This window comes from Onychostruthus taczanowskii, unplaced genomic scaffold (genome assembly GCF_017590055.1).
Source record: "Onychostruthus taczanowskii isolate IOZ18803 unplaced genomic scaffold, ASM1759005v1 scaffold42, whole genome shotgun sequence".
NCBI lineage: Eukaryota > Metazoa > Chordata > Aves > Passeriformes > Passeridae > Onychostruthus > Onychostruthus taczanowskii.
The window spans coordinates 2,157,610-2,171,836 of NW_024501682.1; the positions used below are offsets into that span (position 1 = coordinate 2,157,610).

The 14,227-nt window shown below is 41.7% G+C and overlaps 1 protein-coding gene and 1 long non-coding RNA gene across 2 annotated transcripts in view; one reads left to right on the forward strand and one right to left on the reverse strand.

Annotated features, from left to right (window-relative positions):
- Positions 1 to 1,866: 1,866 nt before the first annotated feature.
- Positions 1,867 to 12,198, reverse strand: LOC121340666. The gene is made up of 4 exons (XR_005953336.1): positions 11,990 to 12,198; positions 4,313 to 4,447; positions 3,533 to 3,600; positions 1,867 to 3,061 (listed from the first exon to the last, which is right to left on the reverse strand). It is a non-coding gene; the product is annotated as an uncharacterized LOC121340666 (long non-coding RNA).
- Positions 12,199 to 12,323: 125 nt separating this feature from the next.
- EML4 (EMAP like 4) overlaps positions 12,324 to 14,227 on the forward strand; it is a 146,933-nt gene continuing 145,029 nt past the window's right edge. The window contains exon 1 of the mRNA XM_041413571.1: positions 12,324 to 12,649. Within this exon, the coding sequence (XP_041269505.1) occupies positions 12,625 to 12,649 (25 nt within the window). The 5' untranslated portion in view covers positions 12,324 to 12,624. The remainder of the gene's footprint in view (positions 12,650 to 14,227) is intronic.

Below are 14,227 nucleotides of genomic sequence, written 5' to 3' on the forward strand. Positions count from 1 at the left end.
GACAAAGACTTATTTCTCAGAAGCATCAGCATAAGCTGTAAAGGGACATGTAGTTTATGGGAAAAACGTGCATTGAAGAAGGATACTGATTTTACCATAAGTGATCTGCTTCAGGAAGAAAGTTCTGCAAAGAAATATCCCCTCAACTCAATAAAAATATGAAGCATTTCTTCCAAGTAAGCCCAAACTTTTTTAGTTGGGATTACCCCGTGCAATAAATATGGAAAGAATAGCCCTTAAAAACTAACTGGTCTTACTAAGCATCACTAATAATTTATTTTTAAATCTAACACATATATGCAAAGAGAACTTAGCAAAAAAATTCTGAATTTTGCAGCAAATGATTTTCCTTGCAGATTAGCATCCAGAATATTTTCAGTGTAAGTGGGTATCAATAAAAAAGACATCAAGGGTACTGAGCAAGAATTCTTCCTTGTTTTTTATAATATTTCAAAAGTAATGATCTTAAGAACCTGGAATAGGATAAACTACAGAGTACTAACACTAGAAAAACTAGTTTTGTTTTATCTAGTTAATGGTAGTAATGTTGCTGCAAATGTGGATGCCAGTATTTTAATGATACATATTTTTGATATGTATCAATAAATTATATTTACATTATAAATTTTGTAATTTAAGATTCCTTTTAACAGTATCAAAGAGCTTTAAATAATTTGAATGCAATGGGGTAAATCTAGTTCAACTGAAAATCTTGACCCTTTTAGTGCTGTTCTGTTTGACATTTCTGTGTGTCCTGAGATATTATGAAAAGATTTTAATATTCAGAATATGAAGAAGTAAATCATTAAGTATAATTTTTCTAGCAGATGAATTCACTGTTCACTGGTGTTGGTACTCCATTGTTTTGCATCTGGTGTAGTAATTTAGAGATGTGCATAGTCAGTGCAAAACATTACAAAATTAGAATCAGATTTTTCCAAATCCCTTTATGAAGGTGCTCAAATGTAAGGCAGAAAACTGGAAAGTTACTTCCAGTGTCTTGTGGATCTCCTTTGGATATCAGGCTAGATTCTAATTTTTATTCAACTAAATTCTTCAGAACTGATTCTTTTTATTGTTAATTTACAGTCAAGGATGAGATATACGGACCTGAACTCAAAGAGTTCAGCCATGTACAGCATGGTTTCTTTGAACAAAATGTAACCTGTGGTAAATAGGGGTAGACTCTCCATTATTCTCCATGGGGGGTTTTTTAGGCATTTTCTGGAATTCTTACAAGAAGAGTCTGCTCTGTGTGCTTTGCTGGACAGAATACGCACAAAAATATTTTCAAACTAAATGCAGCTGGTTCTAATCCTCTGATAATTCAATCTACATGAATCCCTAGCTTTAACATGAACCAAGCCATCTGTAAAATGTTAGTTACATTATAAGACACAAATCTAGTTTTTGACCAGATCCGAGCCAATCAATAAGTCTTTCTTTCTTTGATCTTTGTATTTTCTGGAATAATGGCAAGAAACCAAATCAAAGTCACCACAAAATCAATCCAAGCCTCAATACACCTTTAAAACTACTAGGAACAATTTTTGATGAGGGGCTTCATTGCTGGTAGAGTTTCTCTCCTTGCGACATGCATTCCAGTTGTGATTCAAATTTTTCTGCTGAAATGAGAGGATAAACTGTACTTGCAATCATATAGCAAGCAGTAGGAATCCTAAAAAGGTAATTTTCTTTTAAAAGATATATATGGCCTTCCTTGGCTTATTTCAGATGAAATCCAGACCAATTTGTTTAAATAACCAGTAAAGACAGTACAGGAACTAAATACAGGAAGAATGCTGAGAAAAAATAAAATGCAGCCAATTCCAAGTACACTGAAAGAATTTTATTAATATTGCATATTCACATTACATTCAATAAGAACATTCATGTGTTTATTCCATACTCTCACACTTCAGCTATAATGTGGTTCCAGTGACATTTACAGATAACAGTTGGTGTTTAAAAACCCCAGGGTTGTTTTATTAAAAGACGATGAATTTGCATAAGAAATTACATTCTTTTTGTGAAAGTCCTTTTATGCATCATGTAGTTTTTCTCCATTTGTGAGACACATCTTATTGAGCAGGATTTTCACTACCCCACATTTAAATAAGATAGACATAGTGAAGTAGGAAAGAGCATAAAGCACTGCTGCTGGAATAGGCCAATATTTTGATTTTTCTTGGTGCAATTTTGCATGCAAGGGAGGGATGAGCGGAGTATGAAACTGGTGTCTGCCCTCCAACTCCTCTCTGGACCTTGACAAAAGACAGTAATACTCAAAATGCTCTCAAGTAATTTTTTGGCTACATACAAAGATGATTCAAATGGAGCTCTTCACTTTCTGCTGAAAACAGCATATTTTTAGCAGGATTCCTCCTATGTGCATAAACCCATAAGGCACAGAAGTCAAGAAAAAGGTTACTAATTTGATTCCATGTCTGCTAAAGAGAGGCTGGTCTATCCCTCTAGTTGTCAGGCATAATTAATAAGTTTCCCTTCACAATTTTTTTCCTCCCTATTCCTGCAATCCTGCATTTTTCTTGCCATCTGATTAATGCTTATTAGCTTTACAATACCGTTTTTGCAGTTCTCAAAACCAATCACTTCTTTACTGATGTGGAACCAGCTACAGTAATTTAATAGCTCTTCCAAACACCTGCCATCACAATCAAGCTTCTACTGCTTCATTTACCTGAATCCCTTATGGTCTGTGTAGTGGTATTTTCATTTGAACTAGTAACTAAGGTCTACTACTGCCTGATGCTTTTTGCCTTTTCCACTTATCTGGTACCTTTATAGTCTCCTCTTAAACCAGAGGACTGGATGCTCATCCTCTTCTTCCATTCTGGTAAAATAATTGGGCAGACTCCATTGTTTCATCCACTCTGCTGGTGTGCTGTGCCATGGAAATGGTTTTTCACAGTTTTATGGTCAGTGCAGGTAACTGGTACTCCCTGCTCTGTACTCCCTGCTGCTGGAAGGCTGACATAGGTAGGGAGGGACGTGACAAAAAGAACATTCAGTTCCGATCTCCTGGGCTTCAGAACATAACCTGAAGTACAAAATATAGTAGCAATCATACTGAAATTAGAAAAATACGAGAGATGAGTCAATTTCAGTATTCCTATGCTGCCACCTGTCCTCTTCCAGCAAGATTCTGGTCTGACAGACTTTGTAAAAGAAGACTTAAAACAGATCTTGATCTTCACAAACTGCAACAGCTGGAGCTGCGCACAATGGCTTTCCACATGAAGAAAATGCTGGTGACATCTCTAAACCCTTAGATTTGGCAGAGGAAAATAGTATATATAGCCAAAATAATCTGTTTGGTGCATCTTTTATTCAAAACCAAAATGTCATTCTGTGTCATGCATACTTCAACCAAAGCATGCAGAGCTACACAATGAGACAGGAAACCCTTAAAAGGCTTACACAGAAACAGAGATTACTGGAACTTTGAGGTCACTATGAAGCCATTAGAAATTTTACTGTTTTAATTTGAAACAAAGAAACTTCAGAATACCACAGATGTGATGTGGGACTGGAGCAGGCAGTCAACCTGGCAGGGCCGTCTGAGCCAAAGAACCTCTTCTATCTCACAGCAGAAGGGAAGATTGTCGAAGGTTTGGCAGAGCAAATAGGAAAAAAAAAAAAGATTTAAAAACATTTAGAAATGTCCGCTGAAGAGGACTGAGTTGCCTGCTCTGAAATGTGGTAAAGGAGTGTACAAAGCCTGAAACACCATTCATAATGTTACAGGAATGGTTGAGATTTTTTTTTTTTGCCAAATTTGACCCTGTACTGTCCCTGTTTTCCTCACCTATGAAGTCCTAAGGAAACTGGCCCTTCATAGTTCAGGGTTTATTTCCTTAAAACATGTTATACCTCTGAAAATATGGAGCTGCAGAGCCCAGTGCCCATGCTTGAACTACCTGTGGAAATCCTACCTCCACTGGTTGCTGTTCAAAGGATGAATTTATGAGCACCTGGATATTAAAAATCTGTCTTCAATGCCTGTCTCATAACTTCAACAATATTAGTTTTTTAATGGCATTTTTCTTCCTCTTATGAGAAGCATTGCCTTTGCCTGTGACACCATCTATGCATCACATGATGCTCAGGAAGCAATTTTCTCATATCTTGTCTCCAGCCTAAAACATTCTCTGTATGTAGAGTAAACCCTGGGACATGTGGCCCATTAAGGATTTTGTCAAAGCAGCACATTTTCAAAGGACAAATGTCCTAATTCACCAATATTATATTTTAAACAAAACAAAAAGACCAAGTTTTTCTGGGAACTCACCTTTGCCTCCAGCACGATTTCCCAAGCATTACAAACCACATAAAAGGACAAAGGATACTTCAGTGCCAGTCCAGAGAGACCTGAGCCAAGAAATACCTTTCCAGGAGGAAGATCACAGACATTGAGATCACATGCCTGGAAAAAGGTAGAATTGTTTGCTTTCTTATGTTTTCAGGACCAATTTGACGAGATATTACTCAAGAAATGATTGAAAGCCTACCCACCCAAGTGAAACCCCAGATTTGGATGCACAGTCTGTGTTGCTGCCATCTGCTGTTTTCATGTGGAATGGAAAATTTCAAATTATTTTCTCCCCCTACCACATTTTTTCAATTTTTAAATACAGTCATATAAGGAAGATTAGAGGGAGAGCTTTCTTTTTCACAATTCTTGATTTAAAAATGTTAATTTACTAATTTAACCTGAGAAACTTTCCTTTAATTTTGTTTTGCTGCCTATTTCAGAGCTGGCTTTAGAAGTTTTTGGTTTTTTTTGTTTTTTTGGTTATTTTTTGATAAACATGAATTCCCATTTGGGATAAAGGAAAAGGTTGTCCACTTGTACAGAAGAGCAAAGAAAGCAGATTAATATGGGAAATAATGTATTCATTTGGGTGTATTATATTTTTTCTATGAGTAAATTTTAATTGGATGACTTGCATAAATGGAATGTAAATTTCTCTACAGCACAGCATGGATGTGGTGCTTTAAAAGCCAAAGTTCAACTGCTGATTTCATTAATTAGGAACTATAATTAGTAAATGTAGGGTAGGTAAAGGAAATGAAAACAAATGTGCTTCATTAACTGTTCTTCAGGCACAGGTAAATATGAGCTCATTCACTGCAACTGTGCACTGCATGCCTGAGACAGCCCTATTAGGAATAAAGTAATAACCTACTGCCTTTGACTACAGAACAGCTCACTCCCCTGGTTACATTTGTTAGGGATCCATTACTAGGAATCACAGTGCAAGGCAAGTTTGAAGTTTCCTCTTTGAATCTTTACAATTGTGACCCACAGAAAGATCAATTATCACTGTCCCTATTCCACTATGAGCCTCAATGACCTTGGAGGTCTTCTCAAAGCAGGAGATATTAAGATGAATGGTTTTGATAACCAGTAGGAAACCAAGATTAGAATTATATTTTCTTGATTAATTGTGATAATAATATTATCAATTTACAAAGACACAATCAGTTGCCTCATTAGACTTTGCAAGTGGTACATAATTTCTGTATGACCCATCTGAATGCTGTGTGTCCCTGAGACTGGCAGAAGCTCCTTCCTACAGCTACAACTTCTCTTGGGGCAGTAAAGTAAATGTTTGATTGGAGAATACCAATCACTAAAAGCTCAGTTGTACATTGTTGGTATGCAGAGAGCAGCCTTGCCCTCAATCCAAGTTATCTGTAGATAGCTATTATTGCAAAATTAATATTTTTTGAATGGCAGTAGAGTTTCTTTCCACTTTATTTCAGTCTAGCCCATGCTGACCAGTTTTTGGTCTTCACTCTCCAGCCTGTGTCTTACACTGACACCCTTGTTGGTGCTCTCACCCTGTAGAACAGAAGTTGATCACTGTGCTGCTCACTGAACTAGGGCACTACCATTATCCTTTCTAAAGGAAAGCATCACACACCTGCCCTGGTGGCTAATAACCAGGACAGAGGATGGTTGTCACAACTTAAAAAGGTAGAAATGGAAATGGAAAAGAATCCTGAGCTCACAGAGGGGACAAGGCCAGACTTAAGAGATAAACCTATTGCTGAGTATGGCATAGCTGAAAGACAATAAAAGATTCCTTAAACTGGGCAGAACAGCACAAAAGAAAACCAAAACCTCCTAAACCATGCCTGTTCATTTTTTATTATGGGGTGGGCTGCAGCCTGCCAGCCTGTTTTAAAATCAACACTTCACAGCAAGAAACTACGCAGCAATGTATCACTTCTCTGCAGGCACTTCCTTCCCCTGACAAATGGTTCAGGCACAGTAATAGCTTAACCAGAACTGCACTGAGGGAGGAGGATCTATAGGAAAGAAATCTGTATTTATTTACAGACACGTACACAGGCACACAGCTTATTGTGCAGAGCAGCTTCTTATTGTGGAAAATGAACTGCATAAAATGCAAAGCTACAGGAGATGTTTTAACACTCAGGGGAAAAAAATAAATTCCACATGTTACACTAATTTATTCTGTCCCCAAGCGGGATCTCCATAAATTTCTCAGTCGAAAAATCAGCTCCTCTTCCAGCAGTTTTAAGACTTACTAGTTAGCACTCCTTCTTAACATCACTAACCTGCTAGCCTTACATTTTCCTAATTTTTCTAAGAAAGGAGAACGGAAAAGGGATTGTTTGGGAGCTCATCACAGTGCTCCCTGAGTACAAGCTGAAGCACATTTTTTCCTGAGGCAGAGAAGAAACTGCACCCTAATGTAAATGGCTGATACAAAGCCAATACACCAATTTATGCCTCAGCTAAATCCTTAACTTAGCACTTATGTAAGACATTAGACTTTTATAGCACTTGGACCAAGGTAGGAATTCATGAGGAGCTCACTAATTTGAGAAAACAACTTGAGTGTGCTTTTCAGTACGACAAACCAGACCACTTATCCAATTAAGGAGAGATGAAGGAAGATAAATTCTATTTTGCCAGCTTTCTGAAATGTTTTTCAGATTTTCTCATTTAATACAAGCTTGATACAAAGCTGCTGAATAACATTTTTAAGCTGCTCTCTAGTTAAAATGCTAAGCCTTTCCCCTCATGAGTAAAAAAAAGTATTGTGCATGCACAGTTTTAACTATCTCTGCTCAAATTCTGCCAATTTTTGAATGCTTAGGAATCACACTGAATCTGCTCATTCCCCATCAGGGCTGGTAAATGAATTAGCACTAGAGTTCTGCTATTTTTCTCTTACTCAGTAGTCACATTTGTAGGAGACTATTATTTTTTTTTTTAACACATTAATGCAATGATGGGAAATTTAGCATAAGCTAACAGAGATTTGTAGGTTCTACACCTGAACCAAAATGCACTTTTAATGAGCACCCCAGGAAATTATGCAGTCCTTGCCAAAGTGTAATTAATGGCTTGGAACTGAAGTGTTGGGATAATGATAATCAAGACAAAGAAGCAACTTGTAAGATGGATTTTTCAGGATATGGATGCTTAGCACATCCTCAAAATAAAGCCATTTCTATTGTCTCCATAATGGAGACTCTCACAAATCACAACTATCTTTTAAAAATTTTTGGCTTTTTTGACTGACAGTAAATTGTATTTGTGTTATTAAATGAAAACATCTCCAAACATTTGGAAACAACTTTGCACATTGTGATGAAAATCTATTTGCAATAAAAACAAAAACTAAATGTGCAGAAGTGAAACAAAGATCAGCTCTATATAGCTGCAAAAGTCAACCTCTTTGAGATTTTGTTATCAGCAAAGAAGTAGCAACACTATAGAAATAAGATTATGATCCACTGTATTACTACAAAAACAAAATCTACCTAAACAGAATTTAGCCACTGGAAATCCTTTGACAAAATCTAATAGTTTTGATTTGGAGGACAATTTCTGTTCCTATTTTTTAAGACAATGGAGGAAGACCAGGAGATGCTTAGGCATGTGTTAACATCAGCCCTCTGGGACTACTTTATAAAAATTGCAAGAAGCACATACACAGCAATATCAAAGATTTGGCTTCTTAAATGCATTCTACAAGAGTAGCTTGGTGTCTTTAACTAAATGAATGAGGATAGATACAGCAGTTAATTCATCCTCAGTTTAAAAATCCTAGGTCATATTTTTGTTAAACACATAATTAGAAGCCTTAATGGAAGTTCCCTTAGTTGTCCTTAAGTTCCTGTCAAGACTCTTCCCACCCATTCAGTGTTACAGGTGCTGATTCATGCCCCTGGGTAATTTAGAGGGACTGAACCGTAGGGTGCTTCTTGGGGGAGGCAAAATCCCAACCCAGAAATAAAACCCCCAGAGACTGTGATGAAGGTAAGAAAAGTAACCTCTATAAATCACGAAGAAGCAATTTAATTTTCCTCTAGGTCAGGCATCAAATCTTTTCTCCTACATCAGTGACCCCTGGATACTTAACACTCACTTAGGAGAAATAACAATATTCCATGCCTTATGGCAAGCCAACAAAGTTGATCTTCAAAACAAGGCATCCTAAAGAACCCACTTATCTGCAAAGGACACCATCTCAAAAGAGCATGGGGAGAAATTCTACACTGATTACACCAGTAGCTGTGGGGCACAGCTAGTTAGAAATAGCATCACCTCTTCTCCTTTTCCTAGGTCTGCAGGTAGAACAGGAGAGAGGCAGGATCAGACTTTGGGAGCTGGATCAGACTTCAGGCTTTCTGACTGCTCACTGCCATCTGGGCTTTTGCTACTCACCCTAAAGAGGTGAATCAGAAAAACTGCAGGAGGGAGAAGATGAGTCCTGTGGGCAGTACATTTCTCTTTCTAAACAGTAAGATGAAATGGCTCAGGTTCAGACTCCCAACTTCATGTACAAGAATCTCAGCAATTTCATTTTCAGTTGTTAATAATTTTTATGTTTCCTCAGTGGAAAAATGCTTAAATGTAATTTACATTCAAGCCACCAAAAGGTTATAAACAATTCCCAGACTGAAGGCTGCCAAACTATGTCAATTCAAAAAACCAGCAAGACAAACATAAGTATTCTTGCAAGAAGTACTGTTCACAAATCTGCAGTCCAAGGAAAATGTGCCACAGAAATGAAACAATGGGGAAAAACCAGCCTATTTCCTTCAAGAGCTGTGTAAATACCTCTGGAATGTGTGTAGCCTCCACTGTGTATTTCAGGGTGACCTCCTTCTGGGGTTCGCATTTTCCATAACTTCCTTCTGGTAAGAGAGAGCCTCGGTGTGTGTGCCCAGGTCCCCAGCTAGGGTCTGTCACCCTTACCTGCTGCAGTCAGCAACACCAAACTGATTTAGTGCAGCTGAGGCACTGGCTCATTGCTCACCAGCTATTCTGAGAAGCAGAGCTCAGCCTTTGCCTGTCCCAGCATTGGTCCAGCTGCCTCCTGAACCAGCAGGAGTCAAAGGGGTCGGGCTGCACTGCAGGGGAAGGGAGAGCAGTAGAAAAGAACTTAGATCTCCCAAAATGTGAACCTGTCAAACTGAAGTAAAAATCCTGCCCTGTGGTATCACATTTATCTTTCTCTATTTGCTATCTATATGTGCAATAAAGCACTGGGTGCTTAGCTGATTTGAAAGTTGAGATGGGGTATTCAAAGTTTACTCCAATCTTGAATAGCATTATCTTTCCTTAGTATCAAAACATAAACTAGAGGGAGACAATAACTGAGCTTGTTAAAACTTTGTAACAACTCCCTGGGTCATGTTTTTGAATCACTATGAACAAAGAAACAGAAGTCAAACCCCTTACAGCACTATACAATTCCTCCCTCCTTCAAGTCAAACATTAGTACTATACTGGAGGTAAGAAATCACATTTTCCTTAGGGTTTGCACCTGGAACAGTCATACTGTTAATCAGTTTACAGCTATGTTAAATAATTTGCCAGTACCTGTCTGAAACAGACACAAATAATTTTTTTCTATAATTGTAAGTTCTTCTGCTCATGAGCCCCAACTAAAATTGTTGAAGATTACATACACATGGCCATATATTTGTTTACTACAGATGTTTTTTTGCCGAAGTTCTGCTTGTGTATTATCTATACTGCAATTACATCTGTTGTGTACACCACAAAGACAATCAATAAATAAATTAATGCTTCAGTCAAAACCCCACCTAAATTTACATAGCATACAGAACTTGGCTTAGACTGAAGAATTTAACATAAGAATTTAAAAGCTGGAGTTTGCCATATTTCGTTACGTTCTGCATAGTGTTTGCTCTTCAGAAATTCCTGTTTCAAGACACATAGAAGTAAACTTCCCTTCCAAATGTCTCAGTTTTGTTCAGTTCCTTAACTCTGCAGCTTTACTTTTTTACTGGAACCAAATCTTGGGCTTTCAACAGTACTCCAGTACCATACTCAGGTTCAATATAAGATTATGGAGAACTGGTTTTCTTTGCAGCTCTCTAACCTTTTTGTGTACTTCTGCACACAAAGTACACAAAACACAACCCAGCTGCACAACCCAGCTGATCAAAGGTATTCATTCATGCTCTAACCAACTTCAGTAGGGATTAAACATCTAGACAAGGATCTGTGATTGCCATCTTCACTTCTGAACCTCGGTTTCCAGTCTATAAAATAGAGGCAACCCACACAAACGTAAGGATGTTTGAAATATGTCACTCATGGATGTATCTAAAGGATGGTTTTGAAGAGAGCTGAATAAGGCAGCCGGGCTTGCTTTTTGTTTGGTTGGGGTTTTTTGTTTAACAAAACGGCACATCTGATGCACTCAAGTCCCACCTGAAGAATTTGCATAAGGCTCTGTCTCCGGGAGAGGGACTTTTTTTTCTGAAGAAAATTGTGCAGAGATTCTGAATTCCCAGGGCACTTTTCCTTTCCTAGCTTGAGGAGATCTTTCTCTCTGTTCTCCCAACGCTCTGAGCATCTTGGAAACCTGCCCTGAGGCAAGCAATAAATGAGGGGTGGGGAGACAGGACTAGAGTGTAGTGCCTGGCTCTTCTTGCTTTTGTTTGTAAAATTAAGCATTTTAAAGGGAATTTTGACTGGACTATACTGACTCCAGGGCCCATTTCCCATAGCTAGAAAACCATGAAAGTAGGCTATATAGAGCCATTCTACAACATACTCCAAGTGCAGGTAAGGAACTCTAACACCTGGCAGTAATTAAGACCAGACCTTGGAGGCTAATGGTGGCTCATTTATAGCAGATCGAAGACAGGCCATCTTTTTTGACAAGACTACAGGATCTATGACAGTGGATTATTAACGTAGTTGGCTGGCAGCTGCACTCGAATTCATTGCTGTGGCAGCTGTTCAGTAAAATTTGCTGGAAAATCCAGTGGAGATTAGGTTTTGATGAAAAATTTCAAGGCGCTTTTCTCTAATGTGAGCAAGCACAAACCTCCTGTGCTTATTGAATATTGCAGATCAGCAAGATAAGGATGCTTTTGCCTAAGTGGATGGAAGGTGCTGGGAAATGTGGGCTGCTCCCAGCCGGTCTGTGCTCTCTCCAGCTCCACGTTCTCCCCAGTCCTGTTCAACAACATCCACAGCCTGTCATTAGAGGGCCCAGCTGCAAATGCCAGGGCCGTGCTCCTGAGGCAATTACCCACGCCTCTGTGTAACTGCGGCACTCGCCTAGAGTGCATTACAGGGAGACACTTATAGCAAAACAGGATGCGATGGGTACGGAGCTTTTCCTGACCAAGGAGAAAATGCGTCATGCAACTTGATGGTGTTGCTTAACATATGAAATCGCCTTAGTTAGGCGATTAGATAGTATGCAGCATGGCTGACTCGAATTTCTGGTCCTACTTTCTCTTTTCCCCCAACATCAAGTACATGGCTGGAAGCTACAGGAGACAGGAACCCGGCTGACTGGGAGCGGCGGGAGTGACTGCTTATGCAGTTCCAGCTACAAGAAATGCGAGGGTAAAGAAACGACAGTACTTCTGGCTTAACATCAGCGAGGAAAAACTTCCCCCAAGTATGATCGAACGTTTTAAGATTCACCTGACAAGATCTGTTTTGACTGCTGGCGTGGTTACATTAAGCCGCCCAATTAACCCATCCACGGCCCGTCCGATAGCACCAGCTTTTGAAGGTAAAGCGAGGTGCTGCTCCCCGCTGACCCACACCGGAGAAGGCGCGCTGGCCCCGGCGCTGCCGCTCGCCGGCCGCAGCCCGTCCCGTTCCGTCCGGTCCCGTCCGCTCCGCGCAGCCCCGCACCCGCCGCGCTCGGGGCAGCAGCCGCAGCTCGCCCGCAGGGGAAGCGGCGGCTGCCAGGGCGGGCGGAGTCGGAAGCACGACAGCACGGGGCGCTGGGGCGGCGCTGGTGGCGGGGGCGGGAGCAGTAGCAGCTCGGCACTCGCTGCCGTGCTGGGGTCGCGGCGCAGGGACGGAGCCGGGCAGCGCCGGCCCCGCAGCAGCGCCAGAAGCAGCAGCGGCAGGAGGAGGAGGAGTCGCCGAAGCCGCCTCCCGCCGCCGAGCGCGGGGAGCCGCCGGAGCCGCTGCCCCGGGCGGCTTGCGAGCGCCGGGCTGCGGCGCCGCCGCTGCTTGCCGCCGCTCCGCGGGTGAATGAACCTGTCCCGGCCGACCACGACGGCGGCTTCGCCTCGGGGTCCGGCACCAGCCTCTCTCCGCACAAGATGGACGGTTTCGCCGGGAGTTTGGGTGAGTCCCGGCGGGACGGGACGGGACGAGGTGCGGGCAGCCCGCCGTGCGGCGGGGCCCGGGACGCGCACCTGCGGCCGGCGGGGATGCCGGAGCCGCGGGCTGGGACTGCCCGGGGCCGGCCGGGCCGGTGCGTGCGAACACCGCCCGCGGCGGGAGGGGAGGGGATGCCAGCGCGAAATCTGGTCAGCTTCAAACCATCTGTTGCGAGAGCTCCGGCTGCACTTGCCTTCTTTGTTCTTCCCTCGCCGTGGGTTTGCGCTTCCCCAGAGCTAGCTATTTGGCTTTGGGATGATGGTTTGGCTTAGGTTGTTTGGGGTTTTTAAAAATGTTACTTTGTTTTTTGCCTCTCCCTTTTGCTCCGGGGTGGGAGGGACGCCGTCGATCCGGGCGCAGCGGGCCCGGTGTCTCGCCGGGAGCCGCGGGCGGCTCTGCCCTGTCCCGGCTCAGAGCGGCTCCAAGGGGAGCGCAGCACCCCTGGAAACTTGGGGGCGCTGGCGGCATCCGCGGGAATGGTAACGGGGTAGTCGGCGCCTTCCCGGTGTCCGAGCATCCGTCCGTGTGCCCGAGGAAGCCTCCTGGCTGCCTGGGCGGCAGGTTCATCTGCGGAGCCGTGGCGTGGTCGAAAATATTTACTGCTTGCTCGTGTAAATGTTGCCAAAAAACTGATAGGCTGCGCTGCCTTCAGTTTTATGATGGCTGCGACAAATTCCCACCAGTTTCTTGAAGCAAAAATACTCCACCAGCCTAGTTTTTTACTTTTTTGTGGGGACAGATTGCATGTGCTACCAGGTGTTGCTGATTACAAGTATGAACTGAACATGCATTCAAATGTAAGAATTGTAAACCGTGTAAGTTTCCATTTCTGCAAATTATAAGAGCATTGGCTTTGCAGTGCTGTCTACCTGCTGTTCTCACCGTGTTCACTGCCGATGCATCTATTGCAGGCGTTTTGTAATTAAACTCCATCTTTTGTAGAATAATAAAACTGTGCCTCTTAAAAATAAGATTAATTTATTTTTATGTCACTCCTGTAAAATCTGTAGTAACAGTGAATAGTTCTCAATTTTCTGGAAAAATTGACTCATTTAAATACTTCTGAGTGTGATCCTAACCTTTCAGGTTTTTGAAATGTCAACTCCAGCATTTTGGGCATCTCTCCAAACCAAACTGGTGCACCATAATTAACAGTATGCTTTGGTAGTTTGGCTCTTTGCCAGGCATACTGTCCTTGCTCAAGTAACTGCCATGGCCATTTTAAATCTAGTGATCAGAAAGCGACACATGGAGGAATTGCACGGGTTCTGTTCCCAGTTTTCTGAGGGAAGATTGTGCCTGTGGGTGACATATGCAAATGTTCCATGGTTAATATTTATGAACCTCTTAACCCAGCAGAACTGATCACCATATCAAAGCACACCGATATTGCTTTTAACTCGTGCAGTATTGGTCCCGAGAGAGGTCGATATTTAGAAACAACTGGCTTTTGTTGGAAGTAGGAAAAACTCAATTACTATGAAATAATAAAGCTCTGCTTTCTTGCATGAGGTTCTCAGTGAGCAGTGGTGTGGGATCGCC